Source organism: Carassius carassius, chromosome 1, assembly GCF_963082965.1.
Source record: "Carassius carassius chromosome 1, fCarCar2.1, whole genome shotgun sequence".
Lineage (NCBI taxonomy): Eukaryota > Metazoa > Chordata > Actinopteri > Cypriniformes > Cyprinidae > Carassius > Carassius carassius.
The window spans coordinates 22,971,251-22,988,563 of NC_081755.1; the positions used below are offsets into that span (position 1 = coordinate 22,971,251).

The following is a 17,313-nucleotide window of genomic DNA, read 5'->3' on the forward strand; positions in this document are numbered from 1 at the left end:
AATCTGTATGCGTCCCCTGTGCCGTGTGTGAGAAGAAATTGGGTGCAAGTGCATCAGTCTATGCCTTGATATGAGTCATCAAATGATGATTCTAAAAAAGGTTGTTTTTCTTGCTGTAAATGTATACAGGCACCATATCAGTCGTTCATGGGCAGTTTAATGATACATTTGACCGCATTTGCTCTTGTATGTGCTCAGAAGGATTTTTTAGAAGGCTTGCGCCTGTGTGTGTGTGTCCTTCTTTACACCCCATTGCAGAGCAGAACTGAAAGCTAATACTCTTTTCCTTTCTCTCACAGGAATGTCTTAACAGTCACTCAAACTAGGACATTTAAGAAACAATTTTGCAAACTGGAGCTAATTTCTCAGATTCTGTTTAATTTCTTTTATTGTATTTGTTTTTGGACTTGACAGCACTTTCAGGATGGAATTTGCAGACATGAGAAATTCTCTTTGCTCATAATCAAGACAGGTAACAAATTGCTCATTGATCGGGCGGTTGTTATTCAGGGGGTATCGACAGGCCCTGGGTTTGTCTGTGCCGTGTTGGATCGACTTGCTGTGAAATGATCCCACAGCACCGTCCGAGTTCGTTGAACACCCGGGTTAGATTCAGATGCAGCGACATGCCACCTTTCAAAAGTAAAATGCACATAAAAATATGTTAGGGTGTTGTGGGTGTTCACTGGCTCAAAGCCAAGTTTATGTCGTATTTAAGTCCCTACTTTATACAGATGTAAGTATTTTCGGACCTGGAAAATATAACTAGTGCTGTCAAATGATTAATCGCGATTAAGTTTTTGTTTACACAATATATATGTGTGTGCTTTGTATATTTACAGTTAGTTTTTTTTTAATTGGTTTAGTATAATTTTCACAAGTAAGGTGTACCTTTTTCAAAACTCTTAGTTCAAAACTTTTTAAACTGATCACACTTGTAACATAACTAGTCATTCTTTCAAAACCTGATTTCATTGTTGTTGCACATATTTTCATTCCACATAATCATTGTTTCAAAACACAAGATCCTCGTGGTATGTATCGAGAACATTTGAGTTAATCACCAAAGCACAACAGCATGAGCTTCTTTCAATTTAGTACTTTTAACAGTCTGTTCATTCAAGAGCAAACAATGTAAGATTCGTGTTAAGAATCACCTTGGTTGCTGAAATAATTAGTAATATAAGTGTAATACAGGCAATAATTGTCATGTTAAAAAATAGTAATAGGTTTTATACTCTCCCCTACACTAACCCTACTCCTAAACCTGCCCCTATGAAAATTATTTTTTTCCTCAGTGAACCCAAAAAAGGACAATGATTTCAGATATTGCCATATTTGTTGGGACATTTTGTCCCCATAAAATAGTTTACCTAAACCACACACACCCTTACAAACTAGTGGTTATCATCTTAGATTAATCACTTTTAGTGTAAAAAATAATTCAGTGCATTTGGTCATCCCTAAATTGCAATCATGTTCTATAGAAAAATAAAAAAAAATCATAGTTCACTCCAAAAATAAATGTAATCATTTACCCAACCTCATTTCATTCAATCTCCATATGAATTGTTTTTCATCTTCAGAGCACAGGTGAAGATATAAAAAAGAAAGAAAAAAAAACACGGACAGTTTTCTGTTCCTCCATTGGAAAACCCAAAACTCTGATGCTGCAAAATGTTCATAAAGAATTATTTTTTTAAATTATCTATATGAATTGAGCAGTTTAATCCAATTTTTATTCAGATATAAACATTGATCAGCAAACTATTTTTACAGCATTCAGAAGCTCAAGCATGTAAATATTTCATAATAATTATTATTACTAAATATTTGTATTTTATTGTACAGTGCAACATATTATTGCATGTATTATTATTGATTTGTTACATTTTTATAAGCTAAATGATAATAGAATATATATATATATATATATATATATATATATATATATATATATATATATATATATATATATATATATATATATATATTCTATTATCATTTAGCTTTTTTTTATGAAAATAATTGTATTAATATTATATAGTCATATTGAATGGGGAGAAACTTATTTTTGCCTGTTACACATGGCTCTGCTCTGTCTTTTGGTATTTTTCACTCATTTGTTTGTCCTCCAAAGAGAATGGTTTTAGCCAGATCACTCTGAAAATATGTAGCACACCTCTTGTCTACAGTCCGCATAGTTTGAGATACTATTCATGTTTATGGCACAAAGGTGTGTAAATAAATAAATGTAAAAGTTGAATATTTAGGGATTGGGGATTTAGAACAAACCGCTAACCACAGCAATAGTGATGCTTGACTTAGCATACTTAAAATACATTTTTCCTAAAATGCCAGCGGTCTCAGGACAGTCCCCAGTAAGAGAGCTGGTTATCTGTGTGAGAAACCGCTGTGTTTTTCTTGGCTTTGTTTTAATTGATCCCATCCAAACCGAGACTATTTTTGTGGGCTCGTAAGTGCAAGTTAATATAGTCCCATGTTATTCAGGGTGGGAGAGAGAGAGAGTTCACATGCTCCCGAAGCTTCAGCGCACATTTAGTCCATCTGTCCGCAGCCACAGTGAAGAACGGCCACATTTATTTACAATTCTTCTCCAGCGTCCAAGATTCCTTCAGAACCCAGTGGCAAAAGGTTACGGCTCGCTTTGGGTTGGCCTTAATTGGGTCAGGTCTGGCTAAAGGCGAGAGACTAGCTGTCAAACAAAGTCTGCTGCCAAAGTCCTTGACATTACCAACATGAGTTCATCACTCGTGAAAAAAAGGGCTTAAAAAACAAGTGGTGTGCTCCCCCCACCTTCTCACGGCTAAATATAAGCCCAACTAACGTCAGAAAGCCCAAAAGGTACACCAACCTATAAATAACGGGGGCGGCTAGAGACTAAGGCCAACAGGCGAGACTGAAGTCGAAAAGACTGTGAACATCTTTAACGTCCGAGCATCTGTGGGACAGATAGCAGTCAAGTGTGCTTGTAACTTAAAGAGCAACAAGTGCAAAGTCTAAGCCAGGGGTGCTCAATCCATGCAAAGTTCAGCTGCAACTCTAATTAAACACACCTGTCTTTAATTTTCAAGTGGTTCTTTGAAAATCATGCCTTGCAAAACTTGCTTCTATTTTCAGCGTTGGTTCAAATTATGTGTTAGCTCTGCAATGGGTGCCAAAACATTGAAAGTTGAGTGTGCTTTGATTTTGCCTGCATAAATACACACACACACAACCTGTATTTGCCCTCTTAGATCACGCCCAATGGCCAGGCAGTGATAGGAGACACTGGGTACATATACATCTGTTCCATGTTGTTTTTAAACAAGTGCTTGACAAAGCTTTTCTTTGATCGTTGCCTCATCTTGAGCCAAATCCATTTTAACTCTCCAACACACTAGTGGTCATGGTGACAGACTGCTCTAAGAAAAACACGTCAGAGGTCTAATTTAGGCGTTCTGGATAAATCTTACCCTTTAATATTGGTCTGGGGCCAATTTTCCTTGCATGAAACAAATGTTTAGCTGTCATTGTAAGAAAACTGTGAAACTGTGCGGTCTCAGATTTGATTCTTTTTCTTATTCAGTATTGACGCATCTTTCCTGGAGCTTTGCGCTTGTGCAACAGTTCAGTCCATCTTGGATAATAAATGCGATGAGCATGCATTAGGCATTGGGTCCCTAAACTGATGCAGAACATCGATGCCTGATAACCTTTTCATGTGTCCACCCATAGGGCATTAAATCATTTACAATGGATGCATTATTATGCCCTCACACCTAACATCAGAAAGATTTAGTGCATTACTGATTTAAACATCATTGTGGTAAATAAATATTGAAACAGTGTAGGTCTTCATTATCAATAAAAAAATTGCCTTTCAACAGCCTCATGAGTCCCATATTACATCTAATTTAATGCATTTGTGCATTTCTGTACATTTTCATTAGATAATACGGTAATGATATACAAAATTAATAAAAAAAATTGTGAAAATGTATATTAAATTTCCCTGTTCATTTTGCACACATCTGCATAATAATGACAATGTATTGTTTAAATATTTATTTTAGGTTTTTATTAAAGGCAGTTTATTTTTTTGTTTATTTATCTAGTATAAAAATTAAAAGAAATAAAACTTGAAAAATGTTTTTTTTTTAAAGCCTTGGTTCAGTTCCGCACACTTCATTAGATAATTGTAATGTACTACATTTGTAAGTATTTAAATGTTTATTTTCAATTTGATTTAAGTGCAATTTATATAATTTTATATATACTAATGTCACGTGATATATATGTTAATATATATAAACGTATTTCATTTTTTATTATAATTATTATTTTATACTTAATCCAATAAATTAAATATATTCTATAATTATAACACATTTTTGTGAAATATTTCAGTTAAATTTTTAAATAAAGTTTGAACACAGTTTGTTTATAAATTATTCCCATGTTTTAATCAATACTTATTTTACCATTAATTTGTCGCAGGTCGTTTTGTGAGTTGCTGTTGTTGATATGACTGATAAATAGTGTCCTTACAGCGCTTGGCATGTCACAGGTTTGGTAATGCTGCATCGGCCGTCCTAGTCTTTTGACCCACATGCGCTTGTGAAACGGTGACCCTTGTGTTCTCTGTGTCGATAATGCTGACGCAGATTCCTTGTGTAAGCATTCCTCAGTATTTAAACGAAAGATTTATACACTAGTGTTTCAGATGCATGAATTAGTTCCATTCATTATAGCATGCACTGGCACAAATTTTGCAGCGCTTGTGTTGTTTTGTATCTCGTTTGCCCTCGTGCTGGCTCGTATTATTGAGTTTAACTCAGTTTGGTCTTACTCCTCCAGTCCTGTCATGGTCTTGTGTCTGATTGGCTCCTTTTTTGGCTCCTGTTATTGTTTTTGGCTCCTTTATTTACATGATGAACAATCGACCATCCCCTCTCTTCCATCTTCCTTTTCTCTATCTCTCTCTCTCTCACCCCTCCTCTCTCTCTCTCTCTCTCTTTCTCCGAGCGAGCTCTCAGCTCCCGACTCTATTTATAGCACAGACCCACCCCTCCCCTGTCGCTCGGCAGCTATTTCCAGCAGCCTGAAGCAGCTCCAGTCTGTTTGTAAACTCCACGTCTCTATACCTCTGCTCTCTCGTTCGCCGCGCACCGCAGTTGAGGGTGCAGATTCGGCTTTGAACAATTACATAAAAGCAAAACAGTCGCACTAAATGGAGCGGTCGGATGGTTCACTTTAAGCCCATTCATCAGGAGAGCGACTTGTATGGAGAAGCGAGGGGAAGGAAAGAACAGAGGGGCCGGCAGGCGTTCTGTCGCTTTCATCTCGTCCCTTCACATTTCGTCATGGGGAAGTCGCTCTTTCGTAGTCCGCTGATAACACATGCGTGACTTCAGGATCCAGGCACGCTCAGACCAGGGTCTTGGATACAAGCCACACTTGGAAAAGTCGGTGTGAATTAGCAGTTTGTTTCAGACAACGACAGTTAGACAAGAAGGTGATGTGGTGTATGAATAGACTCGCTTGTGTGGCCGTAAAGCTGATAGTTTGAGTGGACGATTTAAGGATTTGTCTGCAGCGTTTCTTCTCAAGGATACCTGTTCTGATTGCATTTGTTTATTTTAATGTTTTTTGTTTTTTTGCACTATGGAGTTAACCGGCAAAGCGGTTGTTGATTTTTAGCATGCATGTACCTTTCGATAAAGGACGTTCTGCTTTTTTGTCCTCTTGCTTCAAATGTGTTAACTTTTTTTTTAAATGGAGAGTGGGTTGACATCTCCTTTTTCATGTTAATTAGTTTTTGCATTAATTGAGTGGTGATATTTTGAGACTGGCATGCTTTTGAAGCCAACTGTACCGGGACTGTGCGCGATGTTACAGACGATCTATGAGACAGAATCCTGCTTCTCTTCAGACAGCACGTCCAGCAGAGAGCGACCCGTGGAGCTGCTTTCTCCGTCCAGAAGCACCAGCATGCCCAGCACCGGTGAGTTGAAGAGCAGCAGATACACAAATGTTAAGCGTGTGTGAAGAAAGGTGTGTTGTTTTGAAAAAAAGAGAGGGAGAAACGTGCTTTGCTTGCAGTGTGTTGCTTGCAGTTGAAGATTCTTTGAAGTCAAAGGTTGTTGATGTTTGTTTGATTGAACAACAGTCTTGCTGTGGCTACGTTTTGACTTTGTTTTGTCTGGGTCAAACTCTGTTTGGGCAAAACCACGAGGGTAACGGTGAAAACCTAAATTGGGCATCCCTAAACAAAGGTGACTGCTTTTCCTTTACACAGTACTGCGATCAACGTCAGTCATTTGCACATTTTCTCATTGCATTCTCTTAGGCTAGTTAATCTTTTAAGTTTGTTAAGTTAATACGGTCAACCATGTGGTTTTGGATGCTCTTGTAAGTGGTTAACTCAGTAGATGATTGATAGCTTGAATGCACTGTAAGTCACTTTGGATAAAAGCGTCTGTTAAATGCATAAATTTAATTTAAATTTAATTTAATTTAGATGCAAATGCATTGTGTCAGTTGCAAATGACTTTCAATTTAAGGACTTAAATTATATATATTTTTTTAAATTATTTGTTTAAAAGGATTTTAAAGGTAAAGTTCATGTACTATCGGGAACCAGCAACCTATTAGTTACCATCATTCTTCAAATCATCTTCTTTGTTCAACATAAGAAGTGAACTCAAACAGGTTTGAAATGACAGCATGTACTTACTGTAGGGTTTTTGTATGTAATTATAAATAAATTACTAAAGTACATGTAATGTGTAACAAGGAAACTGTAAAATAAAGTCTTACTGTCTTTTATGATGTAAGATGATTAAATTATATAATTTTGTGCCTCAGAGTTCGAGAGGCTCTCAGCTTTTTTTTTTGGCAGAGTAAACTTGTGTCTCGTCCTTGACAGAAGTGATGTCAACATTCCCGTCAGAGCTTTGCGAGGTTCGGCCATCTCTCACCTGCGCTTGAATCAACCCAGAGGAATGACTATATAACAGTGTGTGGGTGTGTAGCCACTTCTTTTCCTCGCACCGGGCCTGTTTATCTGTCAACTGTTCAAATAGATAGATACGCTGTTATTTTTTTTCGAGTCATTCACCTCCTTAACTATAAAAGGGACCCCTTTGTACTGGTTTGAAATTTATTACGCCAGTTCTCTGTTGATTTAGAGCAACAGTTACAGTGTATGTGCTGGATTAGTTTACAAATGGCAAATTTATAAAATGAAATTAAGAGCCACGGGCCTTTATTTTAAACTTTTTTTTTTTTTTAAACAATAATAGGGCCATATAAAATGCTCTTCTTAATTTTTCTGGTAATCAGATGTAGGCATAAAACAATTTAATTTATCCTAATCAGATGAAAATACCTTTTATTTTTGGGTTAACAAAGTTCTGCACAAAGAATTAAATAAAGAATTATTAATATTTATTATTAGAAGTAGCATTGTTGTTTCACTGAGTCTTAAGACTGCTAAATAGTAATGTATTTTTGACAGTTTCTTCACATTTAAAAAAAAGAATGTTTATTTTGATGGGTTAGCATGAGGAACTTGCAGCTGCTGTGTATGTGATATGATGGTAGTTTTGTCGAATTAAACAATAAATTGCTAATGAAGTGACTCTCAGGGCAGCTGGGGATGAAATTTGTGTATTCATATCATCATAGTGAAACGACAGAGATTGAAAACACTGCGAGCGTCGTCTGCGCATGTGTAAACAAAACAGTGTGTTGCACCATCCTCCGTTCATTTATTCATTCATTGCAGAAATTATGCCGCCTTTACGTGCGATGTCAAATGCTACCACAGATTTGTGATATTACTATAGAATTTGACCTGAGGATTGCAAATCATGCTTTGTTCTTGGTTCTTGTCAACAGTATCTCCGCCAAGATAAGCACTGAATGAGTGACAGGCTTTCTGTTGTGACATCATGCAAGGTAAATAAGAGAGTGAAATCTAGTGGAGAAGACTATTGAAAAGATTCACATTAATCAGATCTTCTTTTAAATGTTTGCTGAAATAAATATCAGAAAAGATTGATTGACGGCTTTTGAAGAATCGATATCAAATTGACGTCATTTGAAAAATCTTTTTTTTTGCCCAGCCCTAGTGGAGACAATTTATTTTGTATTTATTGGTTTTTTCCTTGTCTTTGACATATTAACAAAACATACTCTTTTTATATTGAATCCTTCACTTATCTTTTAAAAACCCCTCTTGTGAAAATAGGCTGTTGTTCACAACTTTTTCACGGCATGTACCATGATCATGTAGTCAGTACCCTGAGAGCATAATCTCACAAAATCCTAAAGGAATGTTAACATGATTCTCATTAGAATTTCCAGTTCTATTTGGAATCAATCCTGAAGGATCAAATAAAAATCCTCTTTAAGGTTCCTGTAAGCTCCTACTGAATTAACAGATTTTTTGTTTTTGTATTGGAATAATATCTTGATAATGTCAGTTAAAGGCAAGGAATAGGAATTTTAAAATCCTGAACTGTTTTATTCCACTGATAGTGTTATTTTGTTGGGAGTTATTTTTGTAACACGTATATTTGTTTACACCACTTAATGCATTAGGTATTATGAACTAACAATGAATAATACTTCTACAGCAATTATTAATTAGTTAATGTTAATTTCCCCACGTGCCCTACTGTTCAAATGCTTGGAGTCAGTAGGATTTTTTATTTTTATTATTTATTTTAGTCAGATTTTCACCTAGGCTGCATTTATTTGATCAAAAATAAAATTGAAACGTTAATATAGTAAAATATTATTACGGTTTAAAATATAAATATTCCAATATAAAATTATATTGTAAAATTAAATTTATATTGTCTGTGATAAAGAAATATAATCATTCTCCACAGAAACTCCACATATGCATCGGCATAAGTAAAATCAATGGCATCCCGTTATCGCTGAATAAAACACACAATGGAGATTTTAACTGATGAAACTTGAAGACAATAAACATGCAATTGCACAAAATATATGGTTTACCTGTGTATGTTTTATAAAGTATATTTATAATGCAATGCTAATTGACATAGCCTTTATCACTGTACAGTATATAATACTATCCATCTGTAATATGAAACCACTTCTTGTCACAAAAAGAAGTTATTTCAAACATTCAACTAAGTTAATTAAGCATCAATAAATTATATTTTTGTTGAACAACGGGTTTGTAAACAGGCCCATACACATGCAAAAATGTATCACACACATGCTGCTGTAGTACATTTATTCAGACCAATTTTTTGTGCACTGTACAGCCCTAACCAAACCAGTTCCAGATTGTAGAAGGAACTCCTCGTTTAGCGATAAACTCATGTCCGCCTTCCACGATGTCGCTCTGCACTGTCGTGCACCAAAATATGCAGGCAAACTAAACTTTATTGTAATTATTGCGGGAAGACTAATTCTTATCGTGGGGTGAATTTTTACTGGTTTATTGCAAATAAGATATCGACCACCCCTACTTGGTTCCAAAGTATGATGAGGATTAGAATCCAATAAAATTCCTTAATGATTTTTTATACTAGGACTAGACAAAAAACATCCAAGAAGTAGAACCTTCTCCTTTAACAAAACATACTAGGCATTTTAGCATGTGTCATTGTTATTTGCTCTTCAGCACTAGTGTACAGTAGAGTGCTGACATGTTTAATTGTCCCAAAGGAAACATGACACATCCACATCTGCTGTAACACATCATGTACAGCATGCGTCCTGATTATGCAACACAATATATAGGTAGCGTCGGGGTTTGCACAATAATTGTTCGTTTAGACATATGTCTAGCAGCTGTAGGACATTCATCTGTGTTGGTGATCTTGTTCAAGCAGACACTTTTGGATTTGCAAACTCTACAAACAAATATTTTGATATTAGTAAAAAAAAAATAAAAAAAATAGTGCGCCTTTTTATGATTGATGTCAAATGACTTCGGGACATTTCTTTGCAGATTCTGCAAGTTAACACGAATTTACTGGATGAGCTGAGCTGAGCTGATCTTCTAAACTTGCTGAACTGGGATTGAATCATTAAAAGTCGATAGTCCCTGAGGAGGTTTTTAATTAATTATACCTGCGTTATGTAATGGAAAAAGCCTAGCAACATCATGCCGAATCATTATGGATTAGATGGATTGCAGATTTGACGACTGACCGTTGTCAGAGCTTTATTCTGACTGAAAATATGTGACTGTAAAACGGCTCTAGAGAACAAAAGAACACTTTAGAATGACACATTAAACAGTTGAATTCAAAAGGAAGAAAAACCCCTGCTAAGATTAAACGGCTGTGATTGGAAAGAAATTCAAACAATTGAACCTCCTTTGTTCTGTGGTCTGTTCTTAAACTGCGTTGCAGAAATGGAGACTTTAATAGCAGGTTGTTTTGTGTCAATCACTTCAAACAAAAGCAAATAACAGTATCTTTCAAATAAGTGACAGAAACTTGTAACACTGGAGACGAAACATTGCATAAATGCATTGAATCGGGTGCGGATTTAGAAATCAATGGCATGGCTTTGACATAAAGATGTAACATCCTGATGCTGGTGGTCCCCCGGCTCACCTACACTCATTAGATGCTTTAGATATTATGTCATTTATTTATGTTACTCTCATAAAGCACATGTTAATATCTCTGGCAAATTTCCTAAATGTCAATGCGGCAATGTCAATATTTTTGGGTGAGAAATGGGGACATGCAAACAGAGCTACATCAATGATACTGGGTGGCGTGTTGGGCATGCATGTGGCAGCTGAATTATATGCCAAAACTAGCTAATGGATTTAGCCAAACAGTCTGGAATTGTGATGCATGGCCATGCTGCCATTTGGCACTGGAAAATGTTGCCAATCGATGGTCATGTAAAAAAAACCCTGTTAGAGTCTATGTGAAACACACAATACAATGGTAGCAACAAGTTGCACTTGATATTAAACATTTATGCAGCGATGCAGCTATAATGTAGCCACATGAATAAAACACTCTATTACTGGAAAACATGTGGGTATGTAGTTTTTAACACATTCTTACTAATGCTTTCATTTATGCTTCAGAATGGTTGGAGTGGAGGAGCTAAAAAGTAAGATGGGTTGACTACAATGAAAATGGTTTCAGAACAACTTGTTTTTTTTTACAAATAATTGCAGAAATAATACATAGGGAGAATTCTGACTTTTAAAGTACAAGTGTAAGGTAAAGTTAAAAGCTTTTTATTCTTGAACAATAATTTACATACCAAATTTGCCTACTTCTTATAGTCACTGAAATTAAGAGCTCCTCTAAATTTAGCCGTATCGTTCCCACCACAGCTAGTCATCTATGTCTCCCCAGTGATGCCCCGTGCTATAATAAGCACCAGGCATGTCGTGGCTGTTTACAGGCCTATGTTTTCACCCCCATGTCTTGAATGGCAACTGGAGCTTTTATAGGGCACTATAGGGAATGCATCAGCCCCACCCACTTTATGGCCTTTCAACACCTACTTTGAGGTCTATTCTCAAACTGCAGTGTACTTGATGTCGTGGTTGACAGACGATCTAAATGAAACAAACATGAGTAAGTCAATCAATGATTCAGACACTGATTCAGTGTATGATTCAAATGATCAGTTGTTTTTCTGGTGCTCTTTCTTGTCTTGCAGTTATCGATGTTGCATTCGTGTAGGCGTTCATTTGACAGGTTACAAAAGTGCCTCATCGACAACAATGGGAGGATGACGCAAAAATGAGAAAAATATGCTCAACATGGAAAACAATGAATATTAAAATGGACTGCAGCAGTAGTTTGTTATCAGGAGATCATAGTGGACATTTGAGACATTCAGTTTAGACAGAGAACATTGTGCAGCCTAGTGGAAATAGAAGATGTATATACACCAAGCTGTTCTGTTTCTATACTACACACAAACTAATAATATCTCACTGGTCTCATTTTACTATCATCTATTATTGGGTTTTAGTATAGGATATTCCTATTATGGTGCTCAGGGATATTTTTGGAGGCAAGATATTATTGTAGACGACGTTATGTATAAATTTGGTGAGTGGTGAGCTCGCTTTACAGCAAGTCTGTTCTTGATATCATTGTTGGGAGAGTGTTTGAGATGTTTGCTAGTGCATCCCTAGGTGGTTTCTGGGTGATTCCTTACGGCCTACTGTCAGTCAAAAGTGCCACATCGGTGTAATTCCATTGTAATTTATTTGCCCATTTAATCCTCATTTACTCTTACTTTTACTTTTAATAGGGAGAGAACAAACTGGAGAATGAAAGTCAGCAGCTGATGAAATTTTAAATATTCAATTAATATGCTGTGCAAATGGAACAATTAGGAAGTTCAATGTTTATAATTGATTTTATTATTAATTTAATTGTATGTGGCTTAGGCTTTAATTGTTTCTTCATTTTTTTTTTTTTTAAAAAGGAGACCTACTTTGCCCCTTTTTACAAAATGTATTATAAGTGTCCCAAGAATGTGTCACTGTAGTTTCAGCTCAAAATAGCCCACAGATTATTTGTCGTTGAAAATGGCTGTGTGGAGTGGAAGCATAAACAGGCTGCTTTAATAAAACAGGTCTCTTTAAATGCAAATGAGCTGCTCCTCCCCACCCCTTTTCCAGAATAGGACTGTGTCTTTACAGCTCGTAAGTCAGGTACTCTGATAAAAAAACCATCTGTTTGGTTTTGATTATCATGTCTATTGCACTGAAATGCATTTTGAACCATATTAGTTTAAACTTCTGATAGCCTATAGGGTTTTCTTTTTTTTTTTTTCAAAGAAAATGGCTGCCACATGGCATATAAGTACTAAACTAAGTTCTCTTTCATGTCTTATAGAGCTTAAACTGTCAAATACACACGAGTTACAAAAACAGTTGGTTATGTCTGTGAACGTAAACAACTTGGAAAGAAATTACATGTTTATATTAGATCTGTGTGGCAGCAGCAATATACAGTAAATAAATCAATAAATCCACTTTTCTCTTGCCTCCTCTGAGGCTAGGAATCGTCTGTGCAGCCAAAGACAGAACAGTTAGCATGCTTTGCTCAAACTTTCGCTATGCCGTTAGAACTTGTACAACGTTGTCGCTTGCGAAAACACGATGGTGATGCTGTAGGTGGAAACGTGTGGATTAACCCACAGTGATATTATAAGAAGATCCCATTTCTACGTCACGGGGGGAGCGAAATCTAAACTGCTCATATTTTCCTCAAGTTTGCAGAGAAAGGCTTATCAAAAAATATTTTTTAGGGTAAATCTTTTTCACGTGTTCTGGGTTGGTAGGTGCATTTAATGTAAAATTATGTAAGTGATGTGAAAAAAGTTGTGTGGCCTCCAAACTTCTACCTTGGCGCCATCGATGCACACTCAAAAATGGCAGCGATGTGCCCACATTCACATAAAACAATGGTTTAGAATTTTTGGCTGCTGTATGTGTAGGCCTGCCACATCCAGTATTTCTATCTAATGTGTTTCGATTCTCAGTTTCAGTCATTTGTACTATAAGATTTTGCAGGAAAGGTGCTCTCTATTATTTAACCTGTCTGTGGATATGCTTTTCATCTTTGACGAACGATGCCAGGGCTCTAGTGGCAAGCGCCGCCAACTTTTTATTTCATGCGCCAGCCATGGTTTATTTCATATTCTGCTAGTGAATAATGACTTTGCCACTTTTTCATTTAGGCCTACCTCCAGCAGAAGGCATGGTCCAGACTGTTCAAAGATACATGCAGTTCATTTTGTTGTTCTTGCTTCTTGCCAAATGACCCATGACTTTAAATTCCTGATATCTTTTAATATCCTTAACTGGAAATAGTTTCATAAGAAAAGGAATAACCTTTCTACGACACATGCCATCAAACCCCTCAGGAGCTGTGTAGAGTAGAGGCTCCTATTCAAAGATCTAGTTCCTGCTCTGGCTTTCCCAACTGCCAGTCTCCGAAATGCTAGTGTTGTGAAAGGGTTTATAAAAAAAAACGAAAGTGCTGTGGGAAATCGGGCTGTTGTGGGTGAATTTTTGCACCTACCAGAAGCAGTTCATTTCAGAGAAGTCACTGAAACTGATTATTTTGGTGGCATTCTCTCAGGAATGGTCCTTTTGTGAGCCACCTGTTTCTCTGGTCTTGAGACTAAACTGGAATAATGTAAATGGTCAATTAAATGATAATTTCTGAAGGTTCTGGTTCTGGAGGAGTTTTTCCCCCATCAACCACAAAATGCTCTCAAAATAGCGTAGTAAAAGTCCTGCTACCAGTGTTTGAAAATAAATCAATAATATTATTAATAAAAAAATCATTTCACCATTTCTCCTTAATATATATTTCACTTCTTTTTTGAAGAAAAAAATCCCTCTCTTTCTGATGGAATACACCCTGCGACCCCCTCTATGCTTCTTTCTAAAAAGTGGTGTGAAATAAATTCCGCACCACACATTGAAGTTAACCCAGAAAACAACATTCCTCTCATGCAAGCGTTTGACGTCAATGCTGGTGCATTTATAGAACCTGTAAACAGTGGCCGGCACTCAGCCTGCTACTAAGCGATGACATTTCATCGTCTGAATGTTTATGCTTTGCATGCGGCTTCTTCTTCTTCTCTGCTTTTTTTCCCTGCTCATGAAAGGTTGTCCCATTTGAACTACAGCCCTAAGGAATGGCGGTTGGGCATACGCAGCTCACGGTATGATTGGTCGAGGTTTCGCTGTTGAATAGGACACTGTTTTGAGGCTAATGGGGAAGGGGGGTGATGGGAAATTGAGTTGGTGGGCCAAGCTTAGTGCCATGTGATGCCTACAAAGAACAATGGAGTCAGATGTCGTATTAGTTCATACGTTTGGGGTTGCACCAATTTTTGGCAATAGTTCTGCCACTACCGATACCAATAAACAGGTAAATGGCAGTAGTTTTGCTGAATAGATTTTAGGGCTGCACAATTAATTGAATCTAAATCGCAAAGGCAATAAATCGCAATTAGGCAAAAGCTGCAATTGTCATGCGTATCTTTCAGTGTAGCGCAGTTCTGTGATCAGTAGTAAATCTCCATTCAAAGGCCAGAGGGCGCTCTCGCGCTGAAAATCCAAATATCCCCTGTTTAAGAAATCCAGTAAATGCCTAATTCGCTGCAGCTGAATAAACAGAAGATTTAACTGCTTTCATTTATTCTACGTGACTAATTAACACACGACTACGGCAATATATTGTTTATCAGTTCTTATTATAATAATCTTCATCAAAGTATATCAATAATGAAATGCTTATCGACAATCTTTATCACTGCTTAAAATACAATGGAATATTGTGTGCCTTAATTATTCTGTTTAGGAAGCCACATAATCTCACAGAAGGATTTATTTCAAACACTTGCCTGACGTTATGAAGTGAATTTGGAGTAAAAACGTTATTAAATGTGGTATTTACGGGGGAAGTCGTGGCCTTTACGGGGGAAGTCATGGCCTAGTGGTTATAGAGTTTGACCTCTAACCCTAGGGTTGTGGGTTTGAATCTCGGGCCGGCAATACCACGACTTAGGTGCCCTTGAGCAAGGCTTTGAACCCCCAACTGCTCCCCAGGCGCCGCAGCATAAAAATGGCTCCCCACTGCTCCGGGTGTGTGTTCACAGTGTGTGTGTGTGTGTGTTCACTGCTCTGTGTGTGTGCACTTTGGAATGGTTAAATGCAGAGCACAAATTCTGAGTATGGGTCACCATCCTTGGCTGAATGTCATGTCACGTCATTTTCACATGCTCTCAGATGGAGCAGCATTTACTACACAGAGCCGTAGTTCACTGAGAAGATACGCAAACAGCTGTCTTTATCGTGAATGATTTCGTTGATTTCATAATCCTAAGATTATATCGTCTGCGATTATGAACGCGATTTTGCGTAGCTTGTCAGAGAACTACAGCTCTGTGTAGTAAATGCTGCTCCATCTGAAAGCACGTGCTGGAGATTTACTACTAATCACAGAACCGGCTTTACTGACTAAATGCGCTTGACAATCGCGATTTATTGCTTTCGATTAATCGTGCAGCCCTAATAGATTTGCTGAATATTACATTTAATAGTGTTATTTAAAATAAGTCTTTTAAAATATTTTTATGAATTCATAATATTAGTTGACCGTTAGATAGCAAAGGTAATTTACATGTAAAAATGCATGCATGATTACAATTTCAATATTGACTGATCCATAGCCAGCATTGGATATTTAATTGTCCATTCTCATTTCGTTTCACTTATTTTTAACTTAGTTCATAAAGTTTTTAACTCTGCTAAGTTTAATTTTGTAACACTAAATTATTAACAAATTTAGTTTAATTTTTTAAAGACATTAATACTTTCATTTAGCACACATGCATTAAAATGATCCAGAGTGACTGTGAATAAATTTTATTCTATTTCCAATGAATGCTGTTCATCACAGAATCCTGAAAAATAAATATCACAGCTTCCTTAATTATTTTCGTTACATTTAGATGTTCTTTGTCATGATTTAATATTCAAGGTAAATTTAAAACTATTTTAAATTAATAATTTAATAACACCGTTTAAAGGTAATAGCTTTTTTTAGATATCCCAAATATCCGCTTGTGAAGCTAAAATTATTGCTGATATAATTTTTTTATTAACATTTATTTATTGGTATCTATCTATCAGCCATGGCAGCTTTAACTAGTCTACTAGTAAAACTAGCCACTATGCAAGTAGGAATAAAAATAAAATCTAGCAATTAGTCCATGTGCTCAAATTGGAGTGATATCCCAATACCGTTAGCCCCTCTTTTCCCATCATTTCTTCTCTTCTCTCAACTGTTTCATAAATAATTAAAAGGCCAACAATAAAAATAAAAAGCTCTGTTCTCTTTGCTCCAATAGAGAACAGCACCATTCAGTGTGCATGACGTGAACGAATCGACATGCATTAGCCGATAAACGCTGTTGACTTCCAACAGTGTCCTCATCCACTTTAATTGACGTCATCATGCGAGTGTCTTATAGATCGAGTTGTTATGAATGAACATCATGCCATGCACAAGCCCTCTCTTTCTTTTTTTCTCTTTTTTTGGGCTTCCACCAAAGAACTGCTGGTTTCTTGTTTTCCCTGAGCGAGGGGATCTACCCCTCCTTTAGGCCTGCCAAGGCATCGGAGGTTCCTGGGGCACATAAATCACACTGGCTATTTGTAACTCTCTCTTACCAGCTTGAAACCCTAAGTCTAAGCTGCCAAGAAGCTCTTCCAAAGGATGTAAATATCACCCAGCTTTC

At 36.6% G+C, this 17,313-nt stretch overlaps 1 protein-coding gene across 4 annotated transcripts in view; it reads left to right on the forward strand.

The window, feature by feature from the left end:
- LOC132142028 (histone deacetylase 5-like) overlaps positions 1 to 17,313 on the forward strand; it is a 106,979-nt gene that overhangs the window by 51,168 nt on the left and 38,498 nt on the right. Inside the window, exon 1 of one of the 4 annotated variants that reach the window (XM_059551674.1) lies at positions 5,114 to 6,007. The exons of 2 other annotated variants lie outside the window; for them this stretch is intronic. In XM_059551674.1, the coding sequence (XP_059407657.1) occupies positions 5,857 to 6,007 (151 nt within the window). In that variant the 5' untranslated portion in view covers positions 5,114 to 5,856. Of the gene's footprint in view, positions 1 to 5,113; positions 6,008 to 17,313 lie in introns of those variants that run through there. One more of the 4 variants, XM_059551669.1, reaches the window with a different exon arrangement.